Source organism: Phyllobates terribilis, unplaced genomic scaffold (assembly GCF_046119375.1).
Source record: "Phyllobates terribilis strain yellow unplaced genomic scaffold, ASM4611937v1 Scaffold_2__4_contigs__length_985480577, whole genome shotgun sequence".
Taxonomy (NCBI): domain Eukaryota; kingdom Metazoa; phylum Chordata; class Amphibia; order Anura; family Dendrobatidae; genus Phyllobates; species Phyllobates terribilis.
This window is the reverse complement of record NW_027362762.1, coordinates 583,446,460-583,473,533: the sequence shown is the minus strand read 5'-3', so window position 1 is coordinate 583,473,533 and position 27,074 is coordinate 583,446,460. Positions and strand designations below refer to the sequence as shown.

Genomic DNA, 27,074 nt, shown 5'->3' with positions numbered 1-27,074 from the left:
GGTTACGGGTTGCTAGGAGAGAATGGGCGGGTCCAGCTACCCACATACCTCATTTATGGGTGTGGTTAACAGCCTATAAAACAGAGGCTGTTGTTTGGCACATGGTCTGTGTGTCTGGAGGGAGAAGGATTCTTGTGTGTGGTTGTGGTTGTGGTTGTGTGACCACAGTGCAGGCTAACCAGAGCTTTTGCTAAAAGGACTGTTTTCTTTGTTTTTGCCTTCACTAAAGGCTGTTTGTTGGCACTTTTGCTTTTGCACGGTTTATGAAACCAATAAACCGTTATGGACACTAAAAAGCAACATGCCTCCTGTTTTCCTCACATCGCACCCAATTGAGTACGATCCCTACTAGTGATGAGTGAGCACTAAAATGCTCGGGTACTTGTTGCTCGAGTGGAGCAAATTAGAATACTTGGGTGCTCGACCCAAGCAACGAGCCCAATGTAAGTCTATGGGAAACTCGAGCATTTTTCTGGCAGCCCCCCCCCCCCCCCCCGGCAGACCGCAGAGGGCCTAAAAATTGCCCAAAACGATGGGAACAGTGCTCAAATGACATGGGAACAGCATGGGGAAGACCCCCTGGAAGCATTTCTGACTCCCAGGTCACTGCTGTCAACAACGTTGTCAGAGGTAATACGCCACTTTTACGGACGCACAATAAAACATACCAAAATGGATTTTCCTGGGAAATATGCTAAGGAACATCCTTTCCGTGACATGTACAAATGTATATAAAGCAAAATAACCAAAAACAAAAATACTCCTCCACACCTTAGGCTATGTTCACACGTAGCGTTTTCGATGAGTTTTTGCACTTTTGCATTGCTTTCAACCAAGACAAATGCATTCACTGGGAAATGTCATTTTAACATTTTACAACCTTACCTGGCCATGTGGTGTGTGACACATCATCAGACACATGCATACAGTGCAAGACATGGGAACAGCATGGGGAAGACCTCTGGAAGCATCTCTGACTAAAAGTGTGCCCATCATAAGTGATCCTTGGCGCATGCGAAGATGCCTCCCGCCATGCACCTGTCGTTGCAGACTTGCAACAATCACCGACTACGTCCTTGTCCCACTGCAGCGTTCAGTTGTCCCTACCCCATTCCTTGGAATGCAAGCGCAAGTATGCAGCCAGCCACCCACAGGCTGCAATACTATACTGCCAAATTTTTGACAGCTGCTTGCACTTGAAATGTGGTAATTTATCCTCGTGGAGGCGGAAGCTTTTCACAACCTCATGCAGGCGGCGGTCGGGTGTCCATACTCTGTCCCCAGCCGCCACTATATTTCCCGGTATCGTCTCCGCCTTCCACAAGCACGGGTCCCACGACATTACCCATGCCCTCTCCAGTGCACTTATTGGGAAGGACCACCTAACCACAAACACGTGGACAGGTGAATGTGGCCAGGGACCGTACGCAGCCATTCCACAACTTTTTTCGCTGAGAGTTGTATTTAGCTCGGTGAAAGGACTGGCATAAAGGGAAACCGTATCTACCCGGAGCGTCATTTTTCCCAGGAAGTCCTCTAAAGCTGCTTGCACTTGAAATGTGGCCTGAACATTACTGCTGGTACTTTTCTGTGGGAATCTGCTTGCCTCCTACCAGCCTGAAATATTTCCAGCAAACTATGGAACGACGCCATGGTATCAGCACTGCCCCCAGTACCAGTAGCGAAGCCATCCCCAATTTCCTTCTCAGGAATTTTATTTGGTAGACTTAGTGGCTGCCCAAATACATTTTCTCACTAAGGAGCTGTAGATGGAGTGGCAGTAGGTGTAAGTTTCTCCAGCCTGTCAGATATTAGAGGGTGAATGGCAGCACATTGGATCAGTGGTTAGCACTGAAGCTTTGCAGCGCTGGGATCCTGGGTTCAAATCCCAGTAAGGACAACATCTGCAAGGACTTTGTATGTTCTCCCCGTGTTTGTGTGTTTCCTCCTCAGTAAAAAAGCAGCCATAGAGTGTCCGGGATCCTTCCCACACATTTTTCTTAGCCAGGACTGCTTCTCGGCAGGGTTGGACGGTCCCACCAGAGAATCCTCTGGTGTGCCTTGGATTCTACCTCAGGAGAGTTCATGATAGCGCTAACTTTGCAGCTGCTATGGGGCTTTTGAGCGGGTGAGAAAGGTTATCCCTCAGAATCAAATCCTCTGGTGGGCACAATGTTTTTCAATCTGAAACAGCTTCTAAGTGGGAGTTGTATTTCACCACAGCCATATTCTTTAGCTCGGTGAAAGGACTGGCATAGAGGGACACCGTATCTACCCCGGCTGTCATATCTTCACCAGGTTCCGCCCATTGTCACACGAGACTATGCCTGGCTGTATGTTCAGCGGTGAGAGCCACAGATCAGGCTGCTGTGTTACAGCTTTCAACACCTCTGCAGCGCTGGGCAATTTGTCAATTAAGCATGTTATCTTCAGCACAGCCTTTTGCCGTTTGGCCAAGGCAGTGCTGTCAGCTTGTGACTGATGTGGTCATTTCGGAGATGGAGGAGGAGGCGCATGAGCTGAACAATGTGATTACATTGAGGTTAAATTGGTGACGCTGTTTATTATACTAAAGAAAGATCCTATTATTTTGTTTTTTTTACGTTATTTTTTAAGACAAATGCATTCACTGGGAAATGTCATTTTAACATTTTACAACCTTATCTGGCAATGTGGTGTGTGACACATCAGATACATCCTGTTTTATTTATGATGGAGGGACTCTGAAAATCATAAAGCCTATTTTTATAGGGACATCAGACGGCCCATAGTATTCTAAAAAGGCCAGCAGTCGGCCCTAGCTATTGTTAGAGAGGCATCAGCCGGCTAAGCTTTGTTGTTCCCATTATTAACAAGTGGGTCAACTATACTGTTATTGCGTATCCAGTGACTGCAAGGGCGGCCAAAAATTTGGACACAACCCAATGAAGTTTTAAGAGACATAGAGGAGGGTCTCAGTAAAAAAATGCTCCCATTATAAAGGAGCGGGTCTCCTATCGTGGTAATGCCCATGCTGTGACTGCATGGGCTACCAAAATTTGGGAAAAACCCCATTAAGAATTTAAAGACACAGAGCAGGGCCACAGTAACAAGGTACGACATGTTCCCATTAGAAAGGAGAGGGTCTGCTATACAGTTATAGGGTATGTAGTGAGTCCAACGGCTGACCAATTTTAGGAAAAACCCCACTAAGAATTTAAAGACACACAGAACAGGGCCACAGTAACGACAAATTCCCATTAGAAAGGAGAGAGTCTCCCATAGTGTTGGCCTATGCAGTGAATGCAAGGGCTGCCAAAAATTTGGAGGCACTTCAATGACCCTTGGAAGAGACGTGGAGGAGAGCCTCATAAAAAAATGTTCCCATTAGAAAGGTGCGGGCCTCCTACACTTGTAATGCCCATGCACTAAGTGTATGGGCTGACAAACATTTACCCCTGGTGGGTATACATGAACATACTGTATATAAAATTTTTTTTACGGGCATCATAAACACCCTTTAAAAAAATTATGTGGGCGTTGCATCACGGACCACAGTTACCCTGGTGATATGGTGGTGGAGGATGAGGAGAAGGAGGAGGACAAGAGCAAATAGCCAAAATCAGGAAGTGTATACCCATGTGTGGGTGTGAAGAGGTGCATGGGAATACACCTCCCAAAAAAAGACACTGGATTTGAGTATATATTACGCTGCTATCATTCGGTGGTGTTGAGAAGTCTGTCCCAATCCAGCCCTTGTTCATTTTTATAAGAGTCAGCCTGTCAGCATTTTCAGTTGACAGGCGGATGCGCTTATCAGTTATAATTCCACCAGCGGCACTAAAAACCAGCTCTGATAAAAAGCTGGCAGCAGGGCAGGCCAGGACCTCCAAGACATAAAGAGCCAGTTCATTCCACGTATCCAACTTGGATACGTCATAATTATAAGGCACAGAGGAATCACGGAAGACGTTGGTACGGTCGGCAAGGTACTCCCTCAGCATCTTCCCAAACTTTGCACTCCTTGTGAGAGTACCCCACGCCTCAGGGTCTGTGCGATGGGAGGGTCTAAGAAAACTCTACCAGAACTTTGACAGTGTTCCCCTGCCTCTGCTGGATTGAAGTTGTGTCTCTCGCCTGTACTCCTTGGTTGTCCGCCAGGGTTTTCAGATGGGAATTTTATTTTTAATAGTTCCGCAACAAGGGTTTTCTGGTACTACCCCATTTTTGTACACCTGTCCGCCTCAGGAATAAGAGATATAAAGTTCTCCTAGTAGCGTGGGTCTAGAAGTGTCACCAACCAGTAATGATGGTCACCCAAAATTTTGAGAACGAGAGGGTCATGGGAAAGGCAGTGTAACATAAACTCGTCCATGCGTGACAGACTACTAACAGGCAAGACATCCGTGTCCTCACCAAGAGGATGACTGACCATTCTCTCCTCCTCCTCCTCTGGCCATCCACGCTGAGGAGACTGTATGACAACTGTGCAGGTAGTACAGTCTATATTGCATGAAACTAGCTCCCGTCCTTCCTCCTCCTCCTCTTCCTCATTGTCACCCAATCCATGTTGGGATGGGATGAGGCTGGGCTGTGTGTAATCACCCTGTATGGTTCTTTGCTCCATCTCATCGTGCTCCGCCTGCAATGCATCCTCTTTGATTGTCAGCAGAGAGCGTTTCAGACGACAGTAGCGGGATGGTGATGCTAATTATGGTGTCAACGCCGCTCACCATCTTGGTGGAGTCCTCAAAGTTTTGGAGGATGGTACATAAGTCTGACATCCATGTCCACTCCTGAGGTCTTATGTGTGGAGTCTGAACTGAATACCGATGGCCTTGTTGATGCTGGTACTCAACAACTGCCCTCTTCTGCTCACAAATCCTTCCCAACATCTGCAGTGTAGAGTTCCAACGCGTGGGGACATCACACACTAGTCTGTGAGTCGGAAGCTGCAAACGATGCTGAAACACTGCAAGGGCGGCGGAAGCTGTAGCTGACTTTCTAAAATGGGCACACAGGCGGCGTACTTTAACAAGCAGATCCGGCAGCTCCGGGTAGGATTTGAGAAACCGCTGAACCACGAAGTTAAGCACATGGGCCAGGCATGGTACGTGTGTGAGCTCGCCTCACCTCAGAGCCGCCACCAGGTTCCGGCCATTGTCACACACGACCATGCCTGGCTGTAGGTTCAGAAGTGTGAGTCACAGATCGGCCTGCTCTTTCAGAGCTGTGCACAACTCTTCAGCATTGTGCGGCTTTTCACCCAAGCATTTTAGCTTCAGCACACCCTGTTGCTGCTTGGCCGAGGCAGTGCTGCAGAGCTTCCAGCTTGTGACTGATGTGGTCGTTTCGGAAATGGAGGCTGAGGAGGATGAGGTGCAGGAGCTGTAGAACGTGGGGGCAACCCTGATTGACATTGGGCCCGCAATCCTTGGCGTCGGGAGGACGTGTTCCATCCCAAGGTCCGACCGGGTCCCGGCTTCCACTATATTAACCCAGTGTGCCGTCAGCGAGATACACCGTCCCTGCCTACAAGTACTTGTCCACGTGTCCGTGGTTAGGTGGACTTTACCGATAACTGCGTTGTTGAGAGCACGGCTAATGTTTGGCGACACGTGCTTGTGTAATGCGGGAACGGCACACCGGGAGAAATAGCGGCGACTGGGGACCGAGTACCGAGGGACGGCCGCCGCAATCAGGTTGCGGAATGCTTCCGTCTCCGCGAGCCTAAAAGGAAACATTTCGAGCACAAGCAGTCGTGAAATGTGAGAATTTAGTAGTGTGGCCCGTGGGGCGTTGGCTGCATATTTGCGCTTGCGTTCCAAGGACTGGGGTATGGACAACTGAACGCTGTGCTGGGACAAGGACATGGACGTGCTTCCTGATGCTGCTACCTGAGAGTGTGCAATGACAGGTGCAGGGCAGGAGGCATCTTCGCATGCACCATGGACAGGGGATTGGCTTGCATGCACAACAGCGGAAGAAGCAATGGTGCCACCCGCAGACACTATTCCTGAACCCTGGAGTTCGGCCCACAAAGTCGGGTGCTTTGCTGCCATGTGCCTGATCATGCTGGTGGTGGTCAGGCTAGTCGTTTTGCCACCCCTGCTGATGCTGGCCTGGCAGGTGGCGCAAATGGCCTTTTTGGGGTTATCGGCATAGTCTTTAAAAAACAACCAGACTCGGGAAGACCTAACAGTTGTACTGGCAACTTCCTTCGTGTTGGTGTTACGGGGAACGGTTGCCTGCCTTCTGTCTGCGGCCACCACACTGCTTCTTCCTGCCTGTTGGGGTGCTCTGCCTCCCTCCCCCTGTGTGCTGCTGTCCTCGCTCTGCATGTCCTCCTTCCAGGTTGGGTCAGTTACAATATCATCCACCACCACGTCTTCCACTTCCGCACCCTGGGCCTCCTCCTGACTTTCTGGCAATTGTGTCATCATCGTTCACCTCTTGTGACACTTTCCCACCGTCGCCTTCGTATGACCGTGGCTGCTCAAATATTTGGTCATCGCTACACGCGATCTCCTCTTGCCCCGCTTCAAGTGGACCGGGCGAGAGGCCTGAATCTATAAATGGAAAAGTGAACAGCTCTTCAGAGTGTCCAAGTGTGGGATCAGTTGTCTCTGGGTACTCGGCGTGGTGGGAGGAAGGAGGATCAGGGTGAGGAATATGCGGTCCAAACTCACGGCTACGGAGACTTGACCATGTTGAAGACAGGGTGGTGGTGGTGGTGATGGCTAAGTGACTGGAAGCATTATCCGCTATCCAACCAACAACCTTTTGACACTGCTCTGGGTTCAATAGTGGTGTGCTGCAGTCCCCTAGAAATTGGGACAGGAAGGAAAGGCAAGAAGATGTGGGTGTTTGTTGTGGCACAATTTCGGCTTGCCCACAGCCTTGTCCTCGGCCTCTGCATGCACCATTACCATCACGTCCAGTTCCCCGTCCCTTGCCCATTTTAAATGGAGGACAGTATCTTCCACACTCACTACAAATGACTGAGTTTGGAGCGAACTTATATGTGATCCGTGTGATGGAGAAAACACAGTTTTAAATACCTGGCCTGTAGGTAAGTAGTTTCAACAGCAAACTGCGGTGAATTGCTTCACTGACACACTAAAGGAAATTTTTAATGGAGGCCAGAAATGGCAGTATTTTCTGACAACGTATATGTGATCCGTGTGACGGAGAAAACACAGTTTTAAATAGCTGGATTTCTAGTGCTGTAATATGGAAAGGACCTGGCTGTATTCTGCAGTGCTAACAAGCAAATGGCGCAGAAAAAACGGTGTTCTCTGGATTGCTTTTTTTTTGAGGATTAAGATCCAAAGAAAAGTATTCCTGGCCCCTGAGACCTGGGCCTTTGTATAGAAATATCTAACAGCAGCAGAAGGCAGAACTGGAATGGAGCCTCTTGTGCTATATGCACTGCAGTCAGCTATATACACTGCCTGCCTATACACCCTGCCTGCCTGATATCTCTGCAGATGGATTACTCCTCAGAAAGACTGTTTGTTAAGATGGATATGTGTAATGTACGGTTTTTCTCCCTACACTACCTAATACACAATCAAATCTCTCCCTAACGCAGCAGCAGCTCTCCCTGCACTGTCTGATCCGGAGTGACAGTGACTAGCATGGCGGCGCCAGGTCTGATATAGACCTGATGACGCTGTGCGGCCAGCCAATCACTGTAATGACCACAACCAACACGGCATTACAGTGCATGGCAAGCAATCCCTGCATGTTCATTGGCTCTCTAAAGAGCGCCAAACCTGCAGGGAGGGGACCCGAGTTGCCGCCCAAGCAACCCGGAATTACTCGGTGAGAGCAGAGCATCTCAAGCAGTGAGACACTCGGACGAGCACCGAGCAGTAGCGAGCAAGCTCACTCATCACTAATCCCTACAGTACTTATACACTATGGGCTTTACTGCATGGTTCTTGCCGAACCTCCTGTACCAGACAATACTTTCAGGATTCTGTAGGGGATTGGTTGTTTTGTGCATACAGCGGTGCCTACGTTGGCGAGCGGACGCCTGCTATGGTGTACCACATTGGCACATTCATCTCTCATATAGGGATTTATGGAGCTAAAAGGATGTTGTACTACCAGTCTCTGAAAGATAAACCTGTCATTCTAGCCTTGCTGGTGTTCTTGGCTGCATTTTCCTCCACATTTTGCCCTTCACTCCAGTACAGTTTATCATTCCTGCTACCAGCTATAACATACGCAATTGCAGGACAACTGTTTTGTTAGCAAGACCAAGTTTAATAATCAGCAAGTTTTCTTTTTTTAAGGGCATGCATCTCTCTGTGTGTAATAATTCCTAGAAGAATTTTCTTGTTTGCTCAATGTCTCTCTAAGCTTTGACTGGATCATGGAATTCCATAAATTTTACACTAAAGACCAAATGGTGCACCATCTATTATTATAGGCACAGCTGAAAAAATGCAAATTGTAAATTTTCAAACTTGTGTTGCATCAACTGCATAAAAAAAAAAGTTAAAAAGTGGGAAACCATAATAAGGCGCCACAACACCAAACATAATATATAAAGGGGTAAATCAAGTTTTAGATTTGCAACACTAATCAGTATATAACAAATCTTATAGATCCTGATGGAAATATATCACTTTATGTGATATCAAGAGAATGTTAGATATAGAATGATTTGAACCAACAGGAACAAGTGAACTAGACAAACAGATGACAAGGGAGAATTATGTAAAAAATGTCATTATTTCGAGTGGGATGTGGAGCAAGCACGACGTGCGTTTCGGCATAATGCCTTCTTCTAAGGGTGGCATTACACCAACAAAGGCAAGTTCTTATACAAATATAAGACCAATCAAGCCAAAGAATGCACACAAGATCTTAATTATTTGCTAACTTGAATTGTGGATGTCAGTTTCCATTCTTTTTCACGGATATATTTATTATTAATATTTTTATATTATCCTTTACTTTTGTATATTTTTTACTCAACAGTTATCACTATACTAATTATATGTATATATCTTCAGTCACTAACTTTTTGGTAAAGCGAATGCAGACTTCTGAATCCTTATTTAAGGAAAGGCCAAGCATGTCTAGTCAAAATGCCAGAAGTTTGCAAATAGAATAGGATAATTGCGTTTACATGACAGCCTGTTCTCTTTGACAATACCAGAGAATCCTGACAGTGTGCAGTGCGCAGTTTATGTACGCTGTAAGGTTTCACAAGTCTGAAGTCACATAGAATGAAAGCCGGACAATGTTTTTTACTACACAGTCTAAGCCAAACAGTTTCTTTCTTGTAACTTTGTGTCATTTTTCACCTCAATTTGCCCCTCGTTGCATCCTGCTTCATATAGCAGAATGGGCAGTCCTACTCATCTACTAAAACTACATTTCCCACTTGTTCTATCCCGAATGGGTTCACCTTGTCGCTGGTGGGATAGCTTTCATACTATTTTTGATTAAAAACAGTGTTACTAAGAACCCTATTTTATTTAAATGCACTTGCTTGTTATATTTTTACAGCAGGGTTTATTTTCATTTTGCTTCTTGTAGGTTTTTCTGATTTATGGCCATTGTGAAACATTCACTTATGTGCTGAATGTATACCATCTTAAACAAAGCTCAAATTTTGTGTTTTTTCTTTGTATTTAGTGGCTGTTGCAGACAGTTCAGTGAAACTGCAAATGATGTTTGGATGATCCATATAGCAGAAGATAATAGTCTGGTGCATACCTCCCAACTTTTGAAGAACAAAAAGAGGGACAGATGCGGCAAATTTTGTCCACGCCCATTGCCACACCCCCAATCCACTCCCATTTTACATGATCTTTCTCCTCTGACAGGAGGAGTTGTCAGAGGGGAGCTGGTAATGAGGGGCATTCAGCAGACGCCCGAGAGTGCAGGTTGTAGACCCAAATCCAGGACTATCCGCTATATCCGAGACAATTGGGCCTAGAGATGAGTGGATGGATTCTGCGGACTCCAGTCCAGCATCCAGATCAGTGGTACCTGGCGGTTGGACAGGAGGCCGCAAATCTCTTACCTTCCGGTGTTCCCTGCAGCTTTTGATCACCCAGGGCAGCACAACTTCGATCTGTGCATCCTGCTCATCTCTAGTTGTGGATTATTTTTTGCTCATTCATTCACAGTCGGGGCCGCCAGAACTTTCTCATCTTTACGTTGCGTCACTATATGATATCTGGCTTTCTGGTGTCTGTAAGGCGTGTTCACATGTTGCAGAAAGTCATAAGTTACTTACCGGTAACAGGATTTTTCTGAGACCATGACAGCACCACGAGAGAGGGGATCCGCCCACCAAGGATAGGAAACCTACAGGCTTAAAACAGGCGACCCTCTCTCTCGCCTCAGTTTGGATTACAGAGCATTGAGAGCACCACCAGGTTAGTAAATATAAACAATCACAATACCATTATATCAAAAAACACCTAATAAGTGTGAATTCTTTAATTTAACAAACAAGGAGTGCTCCCACAAACGTGAAGGGAGGGAGTATAAGGGTGCCGTCATGGTCTCCGAAAAATCCCGTTACCGGTAAGTAACTTATGACTATCGGTCGACCATGACAGCACCACAAAAGAATTGCACAGATGAAGAAGTCTAGGGAGCGACCACAGCCTGGAGCACTCTTCTCCCAAAGGTAAGGTCAGATGAAACACCCATATCCAATCTATAGTGTCTAAAGAAAGTAGACGGAGATGACCAGGTAGCAGCCTTACATATGTCTTCTATCGAGACACCGGTCTTCTCCGCCCAGGAGGTCGCCACTGCCCGGGTGGAGTGAGCCTTCAACCCTCGCGGTACTTCCTCACCGCTGGATGCATAAGCTAGAGAAATAGCCTCCCTAATCAATCTAGCTATGGTGGCCTTTGTAACCTTAAAGCCTTTCCTAACTACTTGGTAGGATATAAATATAGAACTGTCTCTCCTAAAATCTTTGGTCACCAAGAGGTACCTAATCACACATCTCCTCACGTCTAACGAATGAAACTCCGCTTCTTTCTGGTTACTCTGATCAGGACAGATAGAGGGCAGGATTACTTCTTGGAGTCTGTGGAAATGGGAAGCTACTTTAGGGAGATAAGTGAGATCAGGCTTAAGAAATATTCTATCATCCAGGATCTGAGTAAAGGGCAAGGCCGAAGACAGAGCCTGAATATCACTAATCCTCCTAGCAGATGTTAAAGCCATCAGGTCAAAAGGTGAACTGGTTAAGGTCTTTACTACCAAATTTAGATCCCAGGGCACCAATTTGCCTTTGACTATGGGCCTGGATCTAAACACGGCTTTAATAAAATGAGAAATCCAATAATTTTTCGCCAGATCACAAGAATAAAAGGCGCCTAAGACAGAAACTTGAACTTTTAGGGTACTAGTGGCTAACCCTAGCTCAAGACCTTTTTGTAAAAATTCTAAAATTTTACCTATTGGTGCCCCCTCACCAACCCTGGACAGGGAAAAGGGCAAGAATTTCTTCCAAGTTCAAGCATAAATTCTAGTTGTAATAGGTTTTCTGCTAAGCATTAGGGTAGCTACTAGGCCTTAAGAGAACCTTTTCCGTCTTAACAGCGACCTTTCAAGTTCCATACCGTCAAGTGGAGGCCAGACGCTTGAGGGTGGACTATTGGACCCTGGAAGAGGAGATCCGGAACCTCGGACAGGACCCAAGGATCTGAGACTGACATGCTCCTCAGGCATGAGAACCAGGGCCTCTTATCCTTCCTGATCTTCCTTATAACCATGGGAAGAAGAGTCAACGGAGGAAAGGCATAGGCCAGGCTGAAATTCCAAGGTATTTGGAAGGCGACCACTGCCAGGGGATTTTCTCTGGGATTTAGGGAACAGAAGAGCCTTGTCTTTCGATTTAGTCTTGTAGCAAACAGTCCTACCACCGGAGGCCCCCCATCTTCGGACTATTTGGGAGAAAATGTCCTGTTTTAGTTCCCATTCTCCCTGTATCAGAGGATAGCAGCTCAAGTAGTCTGCCTTTGTATTTTCTTTTCCCTTTATATGAAGGGCCGTTAAAGAACGAAGATGACATTCCGTGATCTGAAAGATGATCTGTCACACTCATCAGTGATCTTGACCGCGTACCCCCATTGTGGTTCACGTAAGCTAACGTGATTCTATTATCAGAAAGGATCTTTACATTTTGGTTTTGGAGGAGAGACTCATTTCAGCATTCGACCAGGACCCCTGGGCCACCCTCTCTCCTAAATGGGTTCCCCACCCACTGGAACTTGCATCGGTGGTAATTGTTCTAGTGGTTCTAAGCACCCAGGAAACTCCTCTAGATAGGTGCGCCTCATCTTCCCTCCACTGTAAGGACTCAACTGAATGGGGTGAAAAGGACATCTTCCATTCCAAGTGTTCCTTCAACAAAACTTCATTATGCAGCACGTCCCACTGAAGAACTCGAGTGGTATTGTGCCCACAGAACCCCAGGGAAACATGATGTCACGGTACCCAACAAGGACATTGATGCTCTAAGGGACATTACTGGATTTGATACTGTCTTTCTCAACTGATCTCTAACACTTTCTTTTTTGGCTTCCGGGAGGTAACATACCTGAGAATCTGAATCCAGCATAATACCTAAAAATTGCTGAATTTTCGTGGGCATTAGCCTAGATTTTTTCAAATTAAGCACCCAGCCCAGACTCTCTAAGATGGTGATCACTACTTTTAGGTGTCTATTACATTGGAAGGCAAAATTTCCAACTATCCTGATCCCTCTGTGGCCTTTTACGTACAAATCTTTTCCTACGAAAAGACAGTTTATACGCAGGCATGGACAGGCTAGGGAAACCTTTCTTCCTGTCGCTTGCTTTATCTAAGGTATTGTCCAGAGCTGGGCCAAAGAGAAGTTCCCATTCACAAGGTATAGCACACAGTCTAGTTCTGGCTTAGATGTCTCAAGGCCAACACTTAAGCCACCGGGCTCTACGGGGTGCATCGGACATAGCGGCTGATCTAGCAGCCAATCTACACAGTCTGTGGAGGCATCTGCTAGGAAAGCCACTGCACTGCTATGAGAAGGACGCTAGATAAAATCTCCTTCCTGGATGTATTACTTTTCAGGTAGGATTCCAGCTGTTCTAGCCATATCATCAAAGACCTAGCCGTACAAGTTGCAGCAATCACCGGCTTTAAAGCCCCAGCAGTTGTTTCCAACTACTTTGCAAAATACATCTACTTTTCTGTCTAATGGGTCCTTAAGGCCCCCCATATCATCAAAGGGGAGGGATGACTTCCTAGATGCCTTTGTTATAGCTGCATCTAGCCTTGGAGCCTTCTCCCAGGAGGAAGAGGCCGAGTCCTCAAGGGGATATTTTCTTTTAAAGAACGGGGGGAGAGAACCCTTTCTTTCCGGCCCTTTCCATTATCTATGGATCAGATCTTGAAGTTTATCATTAAATGGAAAACATCTTTTTCTTTGTCCCAGCCCCCTGAACATAACATCCTGGACTGATTTCTCTGGTCTGTAATCCGTAAAGCCCATAGTCGAGCAGACCGTCAATTTCATTCAGTGGAAAACAGTGCTGACCTGTACCACTATCTGAGGATGAGGAGGATGGAGAAGATGAATCGTCAGAGTCCACCTCATAGGCTGACGATAGGGAGTAATCAGTGGTTGGGGAGAGCTCACAATCTGCTTCCTTTCTCTTAGCTTTTTTAGAGAGAACCTTGCTAACTTCCGACATTACCAAGGACTTCAAGCCCGAGGCAAAATTAGGGGTCTCGTCTGCCAGAGTTTGGTTTATACAGGACTGGCACAATCTTTTGGGATATGAAACTGCCAGTACGGGCTTACACAAATGCACATTCTTTGTGCTTGGACTTGGAGGTACACTTCTTCCCCTAATAGACAAGAAGAAGGGACACTATTACCAAGTTAACTTTCTTTAAAATCACTTACCCAGAAGGCTCAAAGGGCTGGTACCGGTTTGGAGAAAGGACCTCTCTCAGCCGGGGGATCGTTCTTGGAGGCTGCAGATTCGTCCATCCTGCTAGACCTACGATGACTGGACCTGGTCACAGATCCTCGCCTTCCTGAAGACCGGGAGTTACCGGTGACTCGAGGGGGTCGTGTCTCCTGGGGCTCCTCAAGCGGCCGCTGAGACGGCAAAAGCGGCGGCCGCTGGATTTGCTGCTGCTGTTGCTGCTCACTTTCAGAGTCTAAATGCGTATACAGCAGCACCTGCTCCACATTTTATTATTATTACTTTCAATGCCAGGTGCGATTGCCCACTAGGCGCGCCACCTACTGGCCATAGGGGCTAGCTATTGCTGCGCTCCTTCCGGCGTCTGCACACACGTGGCCAGAACTTCCTGGTCTGGTCACGTGACCGCTTGGGAGCACAGTGGCGTCATCTAGCAGCGCCCCCAGCCATACAGAGAGACCGGAAACGCGCGGTGCTAAGTACCCCACAGAGGCGCTGCTCTCCTTGCATCAGCGCAATTTTGGGGCTACTAACCCCAGACAGGGGTGCAGCCGCCGCTGTCACCTAGCGCCCGCGTGCTGCAATGGACGGCCCACCCCAGACAGGGGCGCCACTCTTTATCATCCAGTGTCCTGCAAAGTTGGGGCTGCCATCCCCAGACAGGAGCGCAGGCCCACGATGCTGTGCCATTTGTATGATGTTGGGGCTGTCGACCCCAGAGAGGGGCGCAGCCCCTGCTGAAATCTGGAACCACACGATGCCGGGACTGCCACGCCAGACAGGGGCACAGCTCCACGGCCACTGGCACAAAGCGATGCCGGAGCTGCTGACCCAGGCAGAGGCGCTGCTCGACAGCCCGCTACCTCGGAATCCAGACGCCTTCAACAGCTAAGCCTGTCACAGGTTCCCTCCATCAAGGACAGGAAAGCAAACTACGGTGAGAGAGAGGGCCGCCCCTTTTAAGCCTGTAGGGTTTCCTGTCCTCGGTGGGCGGATCCCCTCTCTCGTGGTGCTGTCATGGTCGACCAATAAATACTGTGTTTTTTGTTTTCTCCAGATGTCCGCACCAAACTACAGAATAACAATCTTCTCTAATTATTGCAGCATTTTTTATGCCTTTTCCCCCTTATTTGATGCGTTTATGGTGCAGATGTGAAGCCACGTTTTTAATTGTTTTTTATAGTACAGAAAATCTTTGATTTTTAAAGTATCTGCAGTTTTTTACCTGTGTTTTTTTTTTTTAGGATCCAAATAGAGGACGACACAAAAAATCACAGAGTTCAGCAGCGTCCTTAGGCCACAGGGGGCGCAGTTCTCATGAAATCACATCCACTTTGCTTCAACTGTTAAACACAGCAGAATTTGTGCAAAAAAAAAAAAAGCAGCATTTACTCTACATATGAATACTGTCTAAATATCCAAGCAAAGTGGATGTAATTCCATGAAATCTCTGCTCTCTGTGGTCTGAAGACGCTACTGAACTCTGCGGTTTTAGTGAATTCTCTCTCCATAGGCTTCTGGGAAAAAAAAAACGCATGAAGAAAAGAACGCTGTTGCATTTTTAAGTGCAGAATCAAAGCTTTTCTGTGCTATTAAAAAAAAAAAAAAAATGTGGATTCACACCTACACCAAAATTGCATCAAATATTGGGGAAAAAGCATAAAAGAAAAGCAGCAAACACGCAATAATCAGATAAGCTTTTATTGTGTTGTATGGTGCATAAACTTGCAGAAAAAGTTCAGAATAAAGGAGCATTTATACTACGTGTGAACACGGCCTCAGCGTTATGTTTTCAATACATTTTATAAGGGTTTAATCGAGAAAAATATAAATTATGCCATTCTTTTTACGCCATTTACCGATTCCCATAAATAATCTGATCGCTGTGATGTGCGGGTCGTTACAATTACTGTAACAGCATGGAAAGTTCTCCTCATGCCATCACCTGAGCTTGAAGCTCAGTATGTTCAGCTCCTGCCTGGGATACAGAGGGTTGTGGGTTTGAGACCTGGGGGAGGCTCTCTCACAAAAAAAAAAAAAAAAAAAAAAAAAAAAAAAGAGTAGTTACTTACCGGTAACGAAATTTCTCGGAACCCATGAGGGCACCACGGAGAGAGAGGATCCGCCCTTCAAGGACAGGAAACCTACAGATAAAAAGGGCGGCACCTCTCTCCCGCATCAGTTGGTTTACAGAGCACTGAGAGAACCACCAGGTTAGTAACACCAAATATGGCATTTTTATTTATATATATTATATACGTATTTTTTAATTATTTATTTTTTTTTTTTAGACACACCCTGTGACTAAACAACAGGTAGTAACGATTGTGCACACCCATGTGTAAGAAAAAAGGGGGAGGGAATGTATGGGTGCCGTCATGGGTTCCGAGAAATTTCGTTATCGGTAAGTAACTACTCTTTCTCTTTCCCCATGACGGCACCACGGAGAGATTGCAGAGCAGTGAAGATTAGGGAGGGACCACAACTTCGAGAACCCTTCTGCCAAAGGTAAGATCTGAAGACGATGTTAGATCCAGCCGGTAGTGTTTAAAGAACGTGGAGGGAGAAGACCAGGTCGCCGCTCTACATATCTGTTCGATTGAAGCTCCGGCCTTCTCCGCCCAGGAGACTGCCACTGCCCTCGTCGAGTGTGCCCTTAGGCCCACTGACGCTGTTTCCCCGCTTGAGGAATAAGCCAGAGAAATGGCTTCCCTTATCCACCTCGCCAGGGTTCCCGTGGAAGCATTCTGTCCCTTCCGAGATCCCTAGAAGCACACAAAAAGAGCCCTGTCCTTCCTACACTCCCGTGTGGCCTCTAAATAGTGCATAATGCACCTCCTGACGTCCAAGGTGTGGAGGGCCTCTTCCCCCTTGTTTTTTGGAGCTGCGCAGAAGGAAGGGAGGGTGACCTCCTGTGACCTGTGAAAAAGGGATCCCACCTTAGGAAGGTACGCTGGGTCGGTCCTAAGCGTCACTCTGTCGTCTAGAATCTGCGTAAAGGGGGGTCCCGCGGATAATGCTTGGATGTCACTAATGCGGCGAGCCGAGGTGAGGGCTACCAGAAGGGACGTCTTAAGGGACAAGATTTTAAGGGACGCTTCCCCTAGTGGTTCAAAGGGGCCTCTGGTCAGGGCTGAAAGAACAAGATTTAAAGCCCACGGAGGAGCCTTCCGGGAGGGGATGGGTCTGGATCTATGAGATGCCCTGATGAACCTGGAGACCCATCTATCCCTTGCCAGGTTGCAGTTATACAGGGCTCCCAGAGCTGCCACCTGAACCTTCAGCGTGCTCGTGGCCAACCCCAGCTCCAACCCCCTCTGAAGGGTCTCCAGGATGGTAACCACGGGGGCCTCCCCTACTATATCCGTACCTGCAAAGGAAAGGAATTTCTTCCAAGTTTTCCCGTAGAGCCTAGTAGTTACAGGTTTCCTACTCTACAGCAAGGTAGAGATTAGATTGGGGGAAAACCCTTTATCCCTCAAGAGTGACCTCTCAAATTCCAAGCTGTCAAGTGCAGGTTTGTTACCTGCGGGTGGAGTACTGGACCCTGAGACAGCAGGTCCAGAACTTCCGGAAGGACCCAGGGGTCGGAGACGGACATGATCCTCAGCCAGGAAAACCAAGGCCTTCTTGGCCAGAAGGGGGCGATCAGGATCACATTCGCCTCGTCTTCCCTGATCTTCCTCAGAACTGCCGGAATGAAAGCAATCGGAGGAAAGGCATATACTAGCTGGTGGTCCCATGGAATCAAAAAAAAACGTCTAGTGCTACTGGGTTCCCCCTGGGGTCGATCGAGCAAAATGTGTCCACCTTTTTGTTTTTCCAGTTGGCAAATAGGTCTATACATGGGAATCCCCAAGCCCTCGTGATCTTTTTGAACACTAGCTGGTTCAGCTCCCATTCGCCCTGTCTTAACTGGGCCCGGCTTAGGAAGTCCGCCGTGACGTTCATTGACCCTTTTATGTGCAGAGCTGATAAGGACTCTAAATTTCTCTCTGCTATGTGGAGGATGGAGCTTGACGCCTGAAGAAGGGAGATGGACCGGGTACCCCCCTGGTGATTTAGATATGCCACCACTACCCGGTTGTCCGAGAACACTCTCACGTGGTGATCTTTTAACACGTTTAGAAATTCCAAGATGCCATACTTCACCGCCAGAAGTTCTTTCATGTTGGAGGAAGAACCTTCCACCCCCTTTGCCCAGACCCCCTGAGCCACTCGGTCGTCTAGATGAGCCCCCCACCCCCTGGGGCTTGCATCTGTCGTCAGAATCTGGGGTGCCGATATTGTCCATGGGACGCCCCTGCCTAGATTTTCTTCCTTTGTCCACCATGTTAGGGAAAGAAAAGTTTTTGAGGATAGGGTCAGTCGACCTTCTAAGTGCCCTCTTAGAGATTTTTCCGCCCCCAAGATCTTCCATTGTAAGACCCTGGTGAGCAACTGAGCTCAGCGGACACCAGGGATGCAGGCAGTCATAGAACCTAGGAGGGACATTGCTCCCCTTAGTGTCATAACCGGATGCTTTTCCACATAGGACACACGGGCTATCATATTTTGGACTTTCCCTTCCGGAAGACGGCATTCCTGACTCCTTGAATCTAACAGGATACTTAAGTATTCCTGTAGCTGAACTGGCTCCAATCTGGATTTTTTTAATTTTAGAAGCCATCCCAAACTCGTCAAAGAATCCATGACTACTGCTAGCTGGTCTTTGCAGTGGCTGAACGAGTTGCCTATAACCAGTAGATCGTCTAGGTATGGGACCATCAGGATGTTCCTCTCCCTCAGATGAGCCATGACTTCCGACACCACTTTCGTGAAGACTCTTGGGGCTATTGCTAACCCGAAGGGAAGAGCCGCATACTGAAAGTGTCTGATTGTGCCCCTTATTGGTATTGCTACCCTCAGGAATTTCTGGTAGTCTCTGTGAATGGGGACATGATAGTAGGCGTCTTTTAGGTCTAAGACCGTCATGAAACAGCCTGGAAACAGTAATTTCACACAAGTTTTTATTGATTCCATCTTGAAAGGTTGTATATTCAAGAATTTGTTCAATTTCTTCAGGTTCACGATAGTCCTGAGTGTACCGTCCGGTTTTCTCCTGAGGAATAGGGGGGGTGGGGGGGGGGTAAAAACCCTCGCCTGCCTCCTGAGCTGGGACCTCCTGCTCTGTCCACCAGGTCTAGGACTTCCTGTTCTAGAGACAACTGCTCTACCACTGAGGACCTTACGGGGGTTACTGTGAAATTTCCTCGAGGAGTGGAGAGGAACTGGAGTTTTAGCCCAGATTTTATCAGGCCCAAAATCCAGCCCACATTTTAAATCTTTTCCCAGGCTGGGAGGAAATGGAGCAGTCTTCCCCCCCACCTGGGGCTGCGTTTCATTGGGCGGGCTTCTTGTTGTCACTAAGGGGCCTGTTTAACATAAACCCCTTGGCCTTCCTCTGTCTCCTATCTTCCCACCTATCCTGATCTTTGGGGGGCCTCCTTCGCATGAATTTTTTGCTCCAAAAACCCTTCCTGAATGATGAACCGGAGGACCGGAAATCGTTTTTTGTCATCCCAGGCTTTATCCAGGATGTCATCCAGGGTAGATCCAAACAAAAATTCCCCTTCACACGGGATGGAGCACAGTTTGGATTTTGTTTGGAGGTCGCCTGGCCAGCATTTGAGCCATAGGGCCCGCGTAGCTGCATTTGAAAAACTCCCTGCTCTGGCTGCCAGTCTGACGGAGTCAAGAAAGAAGGAATTCTGCGGTGTTAGTGAAGCGCTAGAACAACTAGACAGTGGATTAGGTTATAACACACAAACCTTTTATTGTTTAGTACGCTCTCTAACGCCACGACGCGTTTCGATAGCAGACGCTATCTTCCTCAGGTAAATGGATCTACCTGAGGAAGATAGCGTCTGCTATCGAAGCCTACTACAGGACCTGCCGTGATGTCATTGTGGAATGCCCACTTCGGTCACACGGTCCTGGTCATGTGACCGCTGAAGCAGACAGAAGCTCCCTACAACAGTTCCTGCTAAGTTGTGATCATCTTACAGACTCCCACCTGGAAGCGTTTTCCCTTGTTGTGCGGGGCTCCTTTGCACAACAGGACCAGGTGAGTGGTCACTACATCTCCCCCTTCATTCCCCCCCCCCCCCCAAACCTCAGGCTCTTCACCATTGGCGCTCCTACTGTTTTTGTTTTCCAAGTCTGACGGAGTCGGCTGAGGCGTCAGCCAGAAAGGCCGTTGCGCCTTTCATCACAGGGATGGCCCCTATAATATCCTCCCTTGAAGCCTTGTCTTTTAGCCGAGATTCCAGCTGGTCCAGCCAAACCATCAAGCATCTGGCTGTGCAAGTGGCTGCCACTGCAGGTTTTAACCCCCCCCCCCCCCGCCACTTCCCAGGCTCCTTTCAGAAAGGAGTCCGCTTTTTTGTCCATAGGGTCTTTGAGTACCCCCATGTCTTCAAACGGCAGGGAATATGTTTTAGAGGCTTTGGCTATCGCCACGTCAATTTTTGGCGCTTTATTCCAGAAAGAGCATACAGGGTCCTCAAAGGGGTATTTCCTTTTCGGGACCAACAACCCTTTCCTCTCTGGCTTCTTCCATGCTCTCTTAATCAGATCGTGTACCTGATCATTAAGAGGGAAGGATCTCTTTCTTTTCTGACCTAAGCCACTGAACATTATCTCTTGGATGGACTTTTTGGGGTGATGGTCTACAAACCCCATGGTGGACCTAACTGCTTTTATTAAGATATCTGTTCCGTCTATAGGGAAACAGTTACGACCCCCGTCCTCTGTAGATGAGGAAGCAGATGATGAACAGGATGATTCAGATACCGCAACTTCCTCATCTGATTTACTAGACTCCGACACCGGGGAAAGGTACCTAGTTTTTTTATGCTTCTTCCCCCACCTTTTGGAGGGATTTAAAGGTATCTTCGACTTGCGATTTTATCAGGGATCTGAGCTCGGTAGCAAACTTAGGGGTCTCCTCACAGATGGTTTGCTCGATGCATGAGCTACATAGTCTCTTTTGCCATGTGGTGGGTAGATCCACTGCGCAAAGTGGCAGGCCCTGTGTTTAAACTTTCCCGTGCTCTTCCTTCCCTAAGAAGAAAAAAGGGAGGGCCCAAGTTACAACTGAACTTTCACGAAGATCACTTACAGCCCAGACGAAAGAGAGAGGGAATACCGCATTCGAAGAGGAACCTGCTCTGGTAGCTGGGTCTTTCGCCGAGGCTGATGCCGTGCCGGAATCTTTGCCACGCTGAGAAGACCTGCCGGACCGACCGCTTCCTCCGTCACCTTGAGTATGTTGACGCGGAGGGCCGCTGGAGGGTCCTTTCGTGCGTTTCCTCTGAGGCGATGGTGATGGAGATGGTGAGTGGGGGCGCAGGGGCTGCACCTCCTGGGGCTCCTGGTCACTCATACTGCTGAACTCAACGTATGCCAGGAAGCATTTTCCCATGGCTTCCCTGGCTATTTAAGCTATGCAGGGGACCGCCCCCTCCAACACCGATGCGAGGAGCGCCCCCCCTCTGGCCAGGGCACCGCTGTGTCCTACATATTAGGCCTTTCCCGCGCGCGCGTTTGAACGCGCCGCTCCCATAGGGATCTGCGGCCGCGTCACTTCTGGCGCGCACGCGTGGGGGAGCGTCAGCGCGCGTGCACCCGCCCAAACGCCGAATCGCTATCCGGCAAGCATGCGGGGCGCGCGCTGCACAAGGCCCAGGTACCCTGGGCCCAGGGCTCAGGCCTACTCCAACCCGAGCCCCGGACCCCCTATACCAGGGTTCCCCAACTCCAGTCCTCAAGGCCCACCAACAGGTCATGTTTTCAGGATTTCCTTAGTATTGCACAGGTGATGGAATTATCACCTGTGTAATACTAAGGAAATCCTGAAAACATGACCTGTTGGTGGGCCTTGAGGACTGGAGTTGGGGAACCCTGCCCTATACTTACCGCCTGGGACCAACGCCACAGGAGACCGCGGCTCAGCTTTGCGTCTCCCTGCCACCCTGGAGGCCCGCTGAGCCCAGCTGTGGCGCTTCAGGACACTGCACCAGCCGAGGCAGGGAACCCCCGCTGCCTGAGTCGGACTGGTCAGGCCTGGTAAGTAAAATCTTCTTTCTTCGTTTCTTCAGGATTTTTCATCCGTAGGTCCCTGTCCAGGACAGGAAACCAACTGATGCGGGAGAGAGGTGCCGCCCTTTTTATCTGTAGGTTTCCTGTCCTTGAAGGGCGGATCCCCTCTCTCCGTGGTGCCGTCATGGGTAAAGAGAAAAAAATACAATTACGTAATTGCTTATAATAAAAATCTTTTATAGGAACAAAAACCTGACTTTTTTTTCACCTCAGAATACAAATACAAAGATATATACTGCTATATCCAATGTTCTTGTATTCTGTGCATCTGGAGCCACTGCCTGATATAGAGGTCAAGATTACCAAAACTTCCTATGTCTCCCATTATGAGCTATGGCTCATTGGTAGAGCTGCTGCCTGGGAAGAAAGAGATCATCGCACCTGCGAACGAGTCCCTGGAGACCCGAGAGAGAGTGAGGTGAATAAATTAAATTAAATTAAATGTATGCACTTCACAGGGCGGAGCTACGAAGATGTTGGAGAGGTGAGTAAGAGAACAGCTAGGCCATGACGGGAAGCGGGACAGTCCCGCCGAATACGAGACTGTTGGGAGCTATGGTCTGGTGCATGAATCAATAGAGCGGCATTTTCACTTTCACATGACTGATCTCTCAGCCCTTGTACACAAAGCCCAATCCTGCAGAATCTCTGTCCATTCTATCCCACGTATAAACACCACATCTCTTTTCTCAGCCACCTGTATACAGCATATCTCTCCTTTATGCCCTCAGTATTCACTGCCTTATCCTGCAGTACATCACTAGATCTTACCAGCATTCACACACTGCTGCTTCCTGGTATGCGCTCTGAAGTGTGATGAAGGAGGCCACGACCTTTCCATGCCATCATCCCTCACAGTAGAAGAGCCTTCTAGATACAGCACTTATGCTGTCTGGATGCCAGCTGAGAGAGACTATACAGTCATGGCCAAAAGTTTTGAGAATGACACCAAAATTATATTTTCACATGATCTGCTGGCCTCTGGTTTTTATTAGTGTTTGTCTGATGTTTATATCACATACAGAAATATAATTGCAATCATATTATGAGTACCAATAGGTTGTATTGACAGTTAGAATGAGTTAATGCAGCAAGTCAATATTTGCAGTGTTGCCCCTTCTTCTTCAAGACCTCTGTAATTCTCCCTGGCATGCTCTCAATCAACTTTTGGACCAAATCCTGACTGATAGCAGTCCATTCTTGCATAATCAATGCTTGCATTTTGCCACAATTTGTTGGTTTTTGTTTGTCCACCCATCTCTTGAAGATTGACCACAAGTTCTCAATGGGATTAAGATCTGGGGAGTTTCCAGGCCATGGACCCAAAATCTCTATGTTTTGTTCCATGAGCCATTTAGTTATCACCTTTGCTTTATGGCAAGGTGCTCCATCATGCTGGAAAAGGCATTGTTGGGCGCCACACTGCTCTTGGACGGTTGGGAGAAGTTGCTCTTGGAGGACATTCTGGTACCATTCTTTATTCATGGCTGTGTTTTTAGGCAAGACTGTGAGTGAGCCGATTCCCTTGGCTGAGAAGCAACCCCACACATGAATGGTTTCAGGATGCTTTACAGTTGGCATGAGACAAGACTGGTGGTAGCGCTCACCTCTTCTTCTCCGAATAAGCTGTTTTCCAGATGTCCCAAACAATCGAAAAGGGGATTCATCAGAGAAAATGACTTTGCCCCAGTCCTCAGCAGTCCACTCCCTGTACCTTTTGCAGAATATCAGTCGGTCCCTGATGTTTTTTCTGGAGAGAAGTGGCTTCTTTGCTGCCCTCCTTGAAACCAGCCCTTGCTCAAAGAGTCTCCGCCTCACAGTGCGTGCAGAAGCACTCACACCAGCCTGCTGCCATTCCTGAGCAAGCTCGGCACTGCTGGTAGTCCGATCCCGCAGCTGAAACAGTTTTAAGATACGGTCCTGGCGCTTGCTGGTCTTTCTTGGGCGCCCTGGAGCCTTTTTGACAACAATGGAAGCTCTCTCCTTGAAGTTCTTGATGATGCGATAGATTGTTGACTGAGGTGCAATCTTTGTAGCTGCGATACTCTTCCCTGTTAGGCCATTTTTGTGCAGTGCAATGATGGCTGCACGTGTTTCTTAAGAGATAACCATGGTTAACTGAAGAGAAACAATGATACCAAGAACCAGCCTCCTTTTAAAGTGTCCAGTGATGTCCTTCTTACTTAATCATGACTGATTGATCGCCAGCCCTGTCCTCATCAACACCCACACCTGTGTTAATGGATCAATCAATAAAACGATGTTAGCTGCTCCTTTTAAGGCAGGACTGCAATGATGTTGAAATGTGTTTTGGGGGTTAAAGTTCATTTTCTGGGCAAATATTGACTTTGCAAGTACAGTAATTGCTGTTAAGCTGATCACTCTTTGACATTCAGGAGTATATGCAAATTGCCATTACAAAAAATGAAGCAGTAAACTTTGGAAAAATTACTATTTGTCTCATTCTCAATACTTTTGGCCATGACTGTACTGCGCAGTATCGACTAGGGTCCCTGGAACTACAGGATGGTTCCAGTGGAAACTGGAGGGCAAATAACAGTTTAGGAGAGGCATTCTGGGGTGAGGTGAATTTGTGTAAAAATGGATCAGAATTAAAAATGGGTTAGGCTATGTGCCCACGATACAGAAATGCTGCGGATTTTTCCTGAGCGTTTCTGCATCTCCCTGGCAGAAAAAATGCATGCGGATTGTACATGCGTTTTCCTGCCAGGGACATGAGGATGTGAAACGTTCTTCACATGCATTTCCGCATGCGGGTTGTCAAGCGCTTTCCAAGAGATTTTAGCATCACTTGGAAAGTGCTTGACAACTTGGTCACACTATATAAATCCATGCAACCGGCATGGATTTATATACTGTGACCTTAAAGAATGCTAAAAAATAAATCTATACTTACCTTCTGATGACCCCCGGAGTCTTTATCCGATGCGTCCTGGCTTGCCGGCAGCTTGCGATAGACTAAAGGACCAGCCGAAGTCAGCAGTCGCGTGACCCGTCACATGACTAAATGGCGTCACGACAGGTCCTTTTCAGACCATCGCGAGTTGCCGGCAAGCCGAGACGCATCGCTAAGGAGACCGGGGGCCATCGGAAGGTGAATATAATGTATATTTTTTATTTTATTCTTTTTTTTACAGGTACTATGGTACCCGGGTCTGGAGGAGAGTCTCCTTTTCTCCAAACCCGGGTACCATCTGCACATTAAAACGCATGAGTTAAGCATCTGCAGATGCAGGGATGAATATTCCATGCGTTCCAATGCAAGTCAATGGTGGTGAAAACGCTGCGTTTACACAAAAAAATTGGTAGTGCTGCGGATTTTTCCGCAATGATAATCCGCAGCGGAAATTTCCGCAGCATATGCACAGCACATGTGGATTATCATTGGGGAACACGGCAGACCTTCTACTTTTTTAAGTGTTTCTGCAGCGGAATTTCCGCCACGGAAACGCTTAAAAAAACGCATAGTGGGCACACAGCCTTTCACTGACACAAATGAATAAATTTGTTTGTTATTATAAAACCATATTGTGATTTGGGGAATACCTCTAATGTAAAAAATGATCCACTGTATAGCGGATTTAAACTGAAGAGGAGGGACCGGACTGATGGGGTCTATCCCGCTTTAGTTATGTGTCAGTTTCTACAAGGCAAGAAATAGTTCTGATGCACATTCTCTTCTGTTCTAAAAACAGACACATAAGGGAACAGGATGGTATGCTATGAAGCCATTACCATTGAATTTTCATTTCTAGAAACAAACAGAATCGATGTCAAGAGTCAAGACACAAGAGTCTTTAGACATTTTAGCAAGATGCCCTTACATGTAAATATGCTATATTTTTTCTAAAATTACATATAATTAGTGTAGTACAAAGACTATAACCTGCAGATATGGTATTCTTGAGCTGTAAGCTTCTTACCTTTTTCACTCTACTTACTGACAGATTCTGCCCATTTCTCTGCATAGGAAAGCTATCAGAAGGTAGTGTGACCTCATGAAACTAATTAGTAGCACATTTAGCCCAAATTTAGCATATTCTAGGCACTGAAATGAGTATGCCTGTCACTACTGCATGACACAAAGTAACAAGTAAGTGATAGATTTCCTATAAAACAGCAAACGTGGAAAATTATATGACTGATGAATATTACTGACATTACCTGTGTTCTGCACTCGCCAAGTTTTTGTAAATTGGGTATCAGGTGGTACAGATTCTCCTTCTCCAATAGTTACATCTTCTACAAATGACATGCAAGGGATGTTTACATTCGGGCTCTCAAAATCGTAATATGCTCCAATAGCTGCCTGTAGATTCCTAAAAACAAGCAGAACATGACCAAATTTTGTACAGCTTATATATACATCTAGTGCAGACACAAAGAAAAAAGGAGATTTAAACCAAGTGATCTACAAAACACACGTCTAATGTAAAATCATTACTTTTTAAAAACTTAAATAAGAGGATTTTACAATGGTCACTTTCTTTTCAACAAACTTTGCATAAATCAATAGTATGAGCATATATCAGATACCATGATATAAGGTACACTGTGTGTATACAGTGGGAAAACAAGTATTTGATACGCTGCCGATTTTGCAAGTTTCCCCACCTACAAAGAATGAAGAGGTCTGTAATTTTTATCGTGGGTACACTTCAACTGTGAGAGACAGAAAACAAAAATAAAAAACAGAAAATCACATTTTATGATTTTTACATAATTCACTTATATTTTTTTTGCATGAAATAAGTATTTGATCACCTACCAACCAGCAAGAAATCTGGCTCTCACGGACCGGTTAGCATTTCTTTAAGACGCCCTCCTCTGCACTCATTACCAGCATTTATTGTACCTGTTTGAACTTGTTACTTGTATAAAAGACACCTGTCCACACACTCAATCACACTCCAACCTCTCCACCATGGCCAAGACCAAAGAGCTGTCTAAGGACACCAGGGACAA

The 27,074-nt window shown here is 47.0% G+C and overlaps 1 protein-coding gene across 2 annotated transcripts in view; it reads right to left on the bottom strand.

The window, feature by feature from the left end:
- Nucleotides 1-27,074, bottom strand: part of ILRUN (inflammation and lipid regulator with UBA-like and NBR1-like domains) — a 199,160-nt gene that overhangs the window by 87,500 nt on the left and 84,586 nt on the right. For both annotated transcript variants that reach the window (XM_073666449.1, XM_073666450.1), the window contains exon 2: nucleotides 26,274-26,428. In XM_073666449.1, coding sequence (XP_073522550.1) covers nucleotides 26,274-26,428 — 155 coding nt within the window. The remainder of the gene's footprint in view (nucleotides 1-26,273; nucleotides 26,429-27,074) is intronic.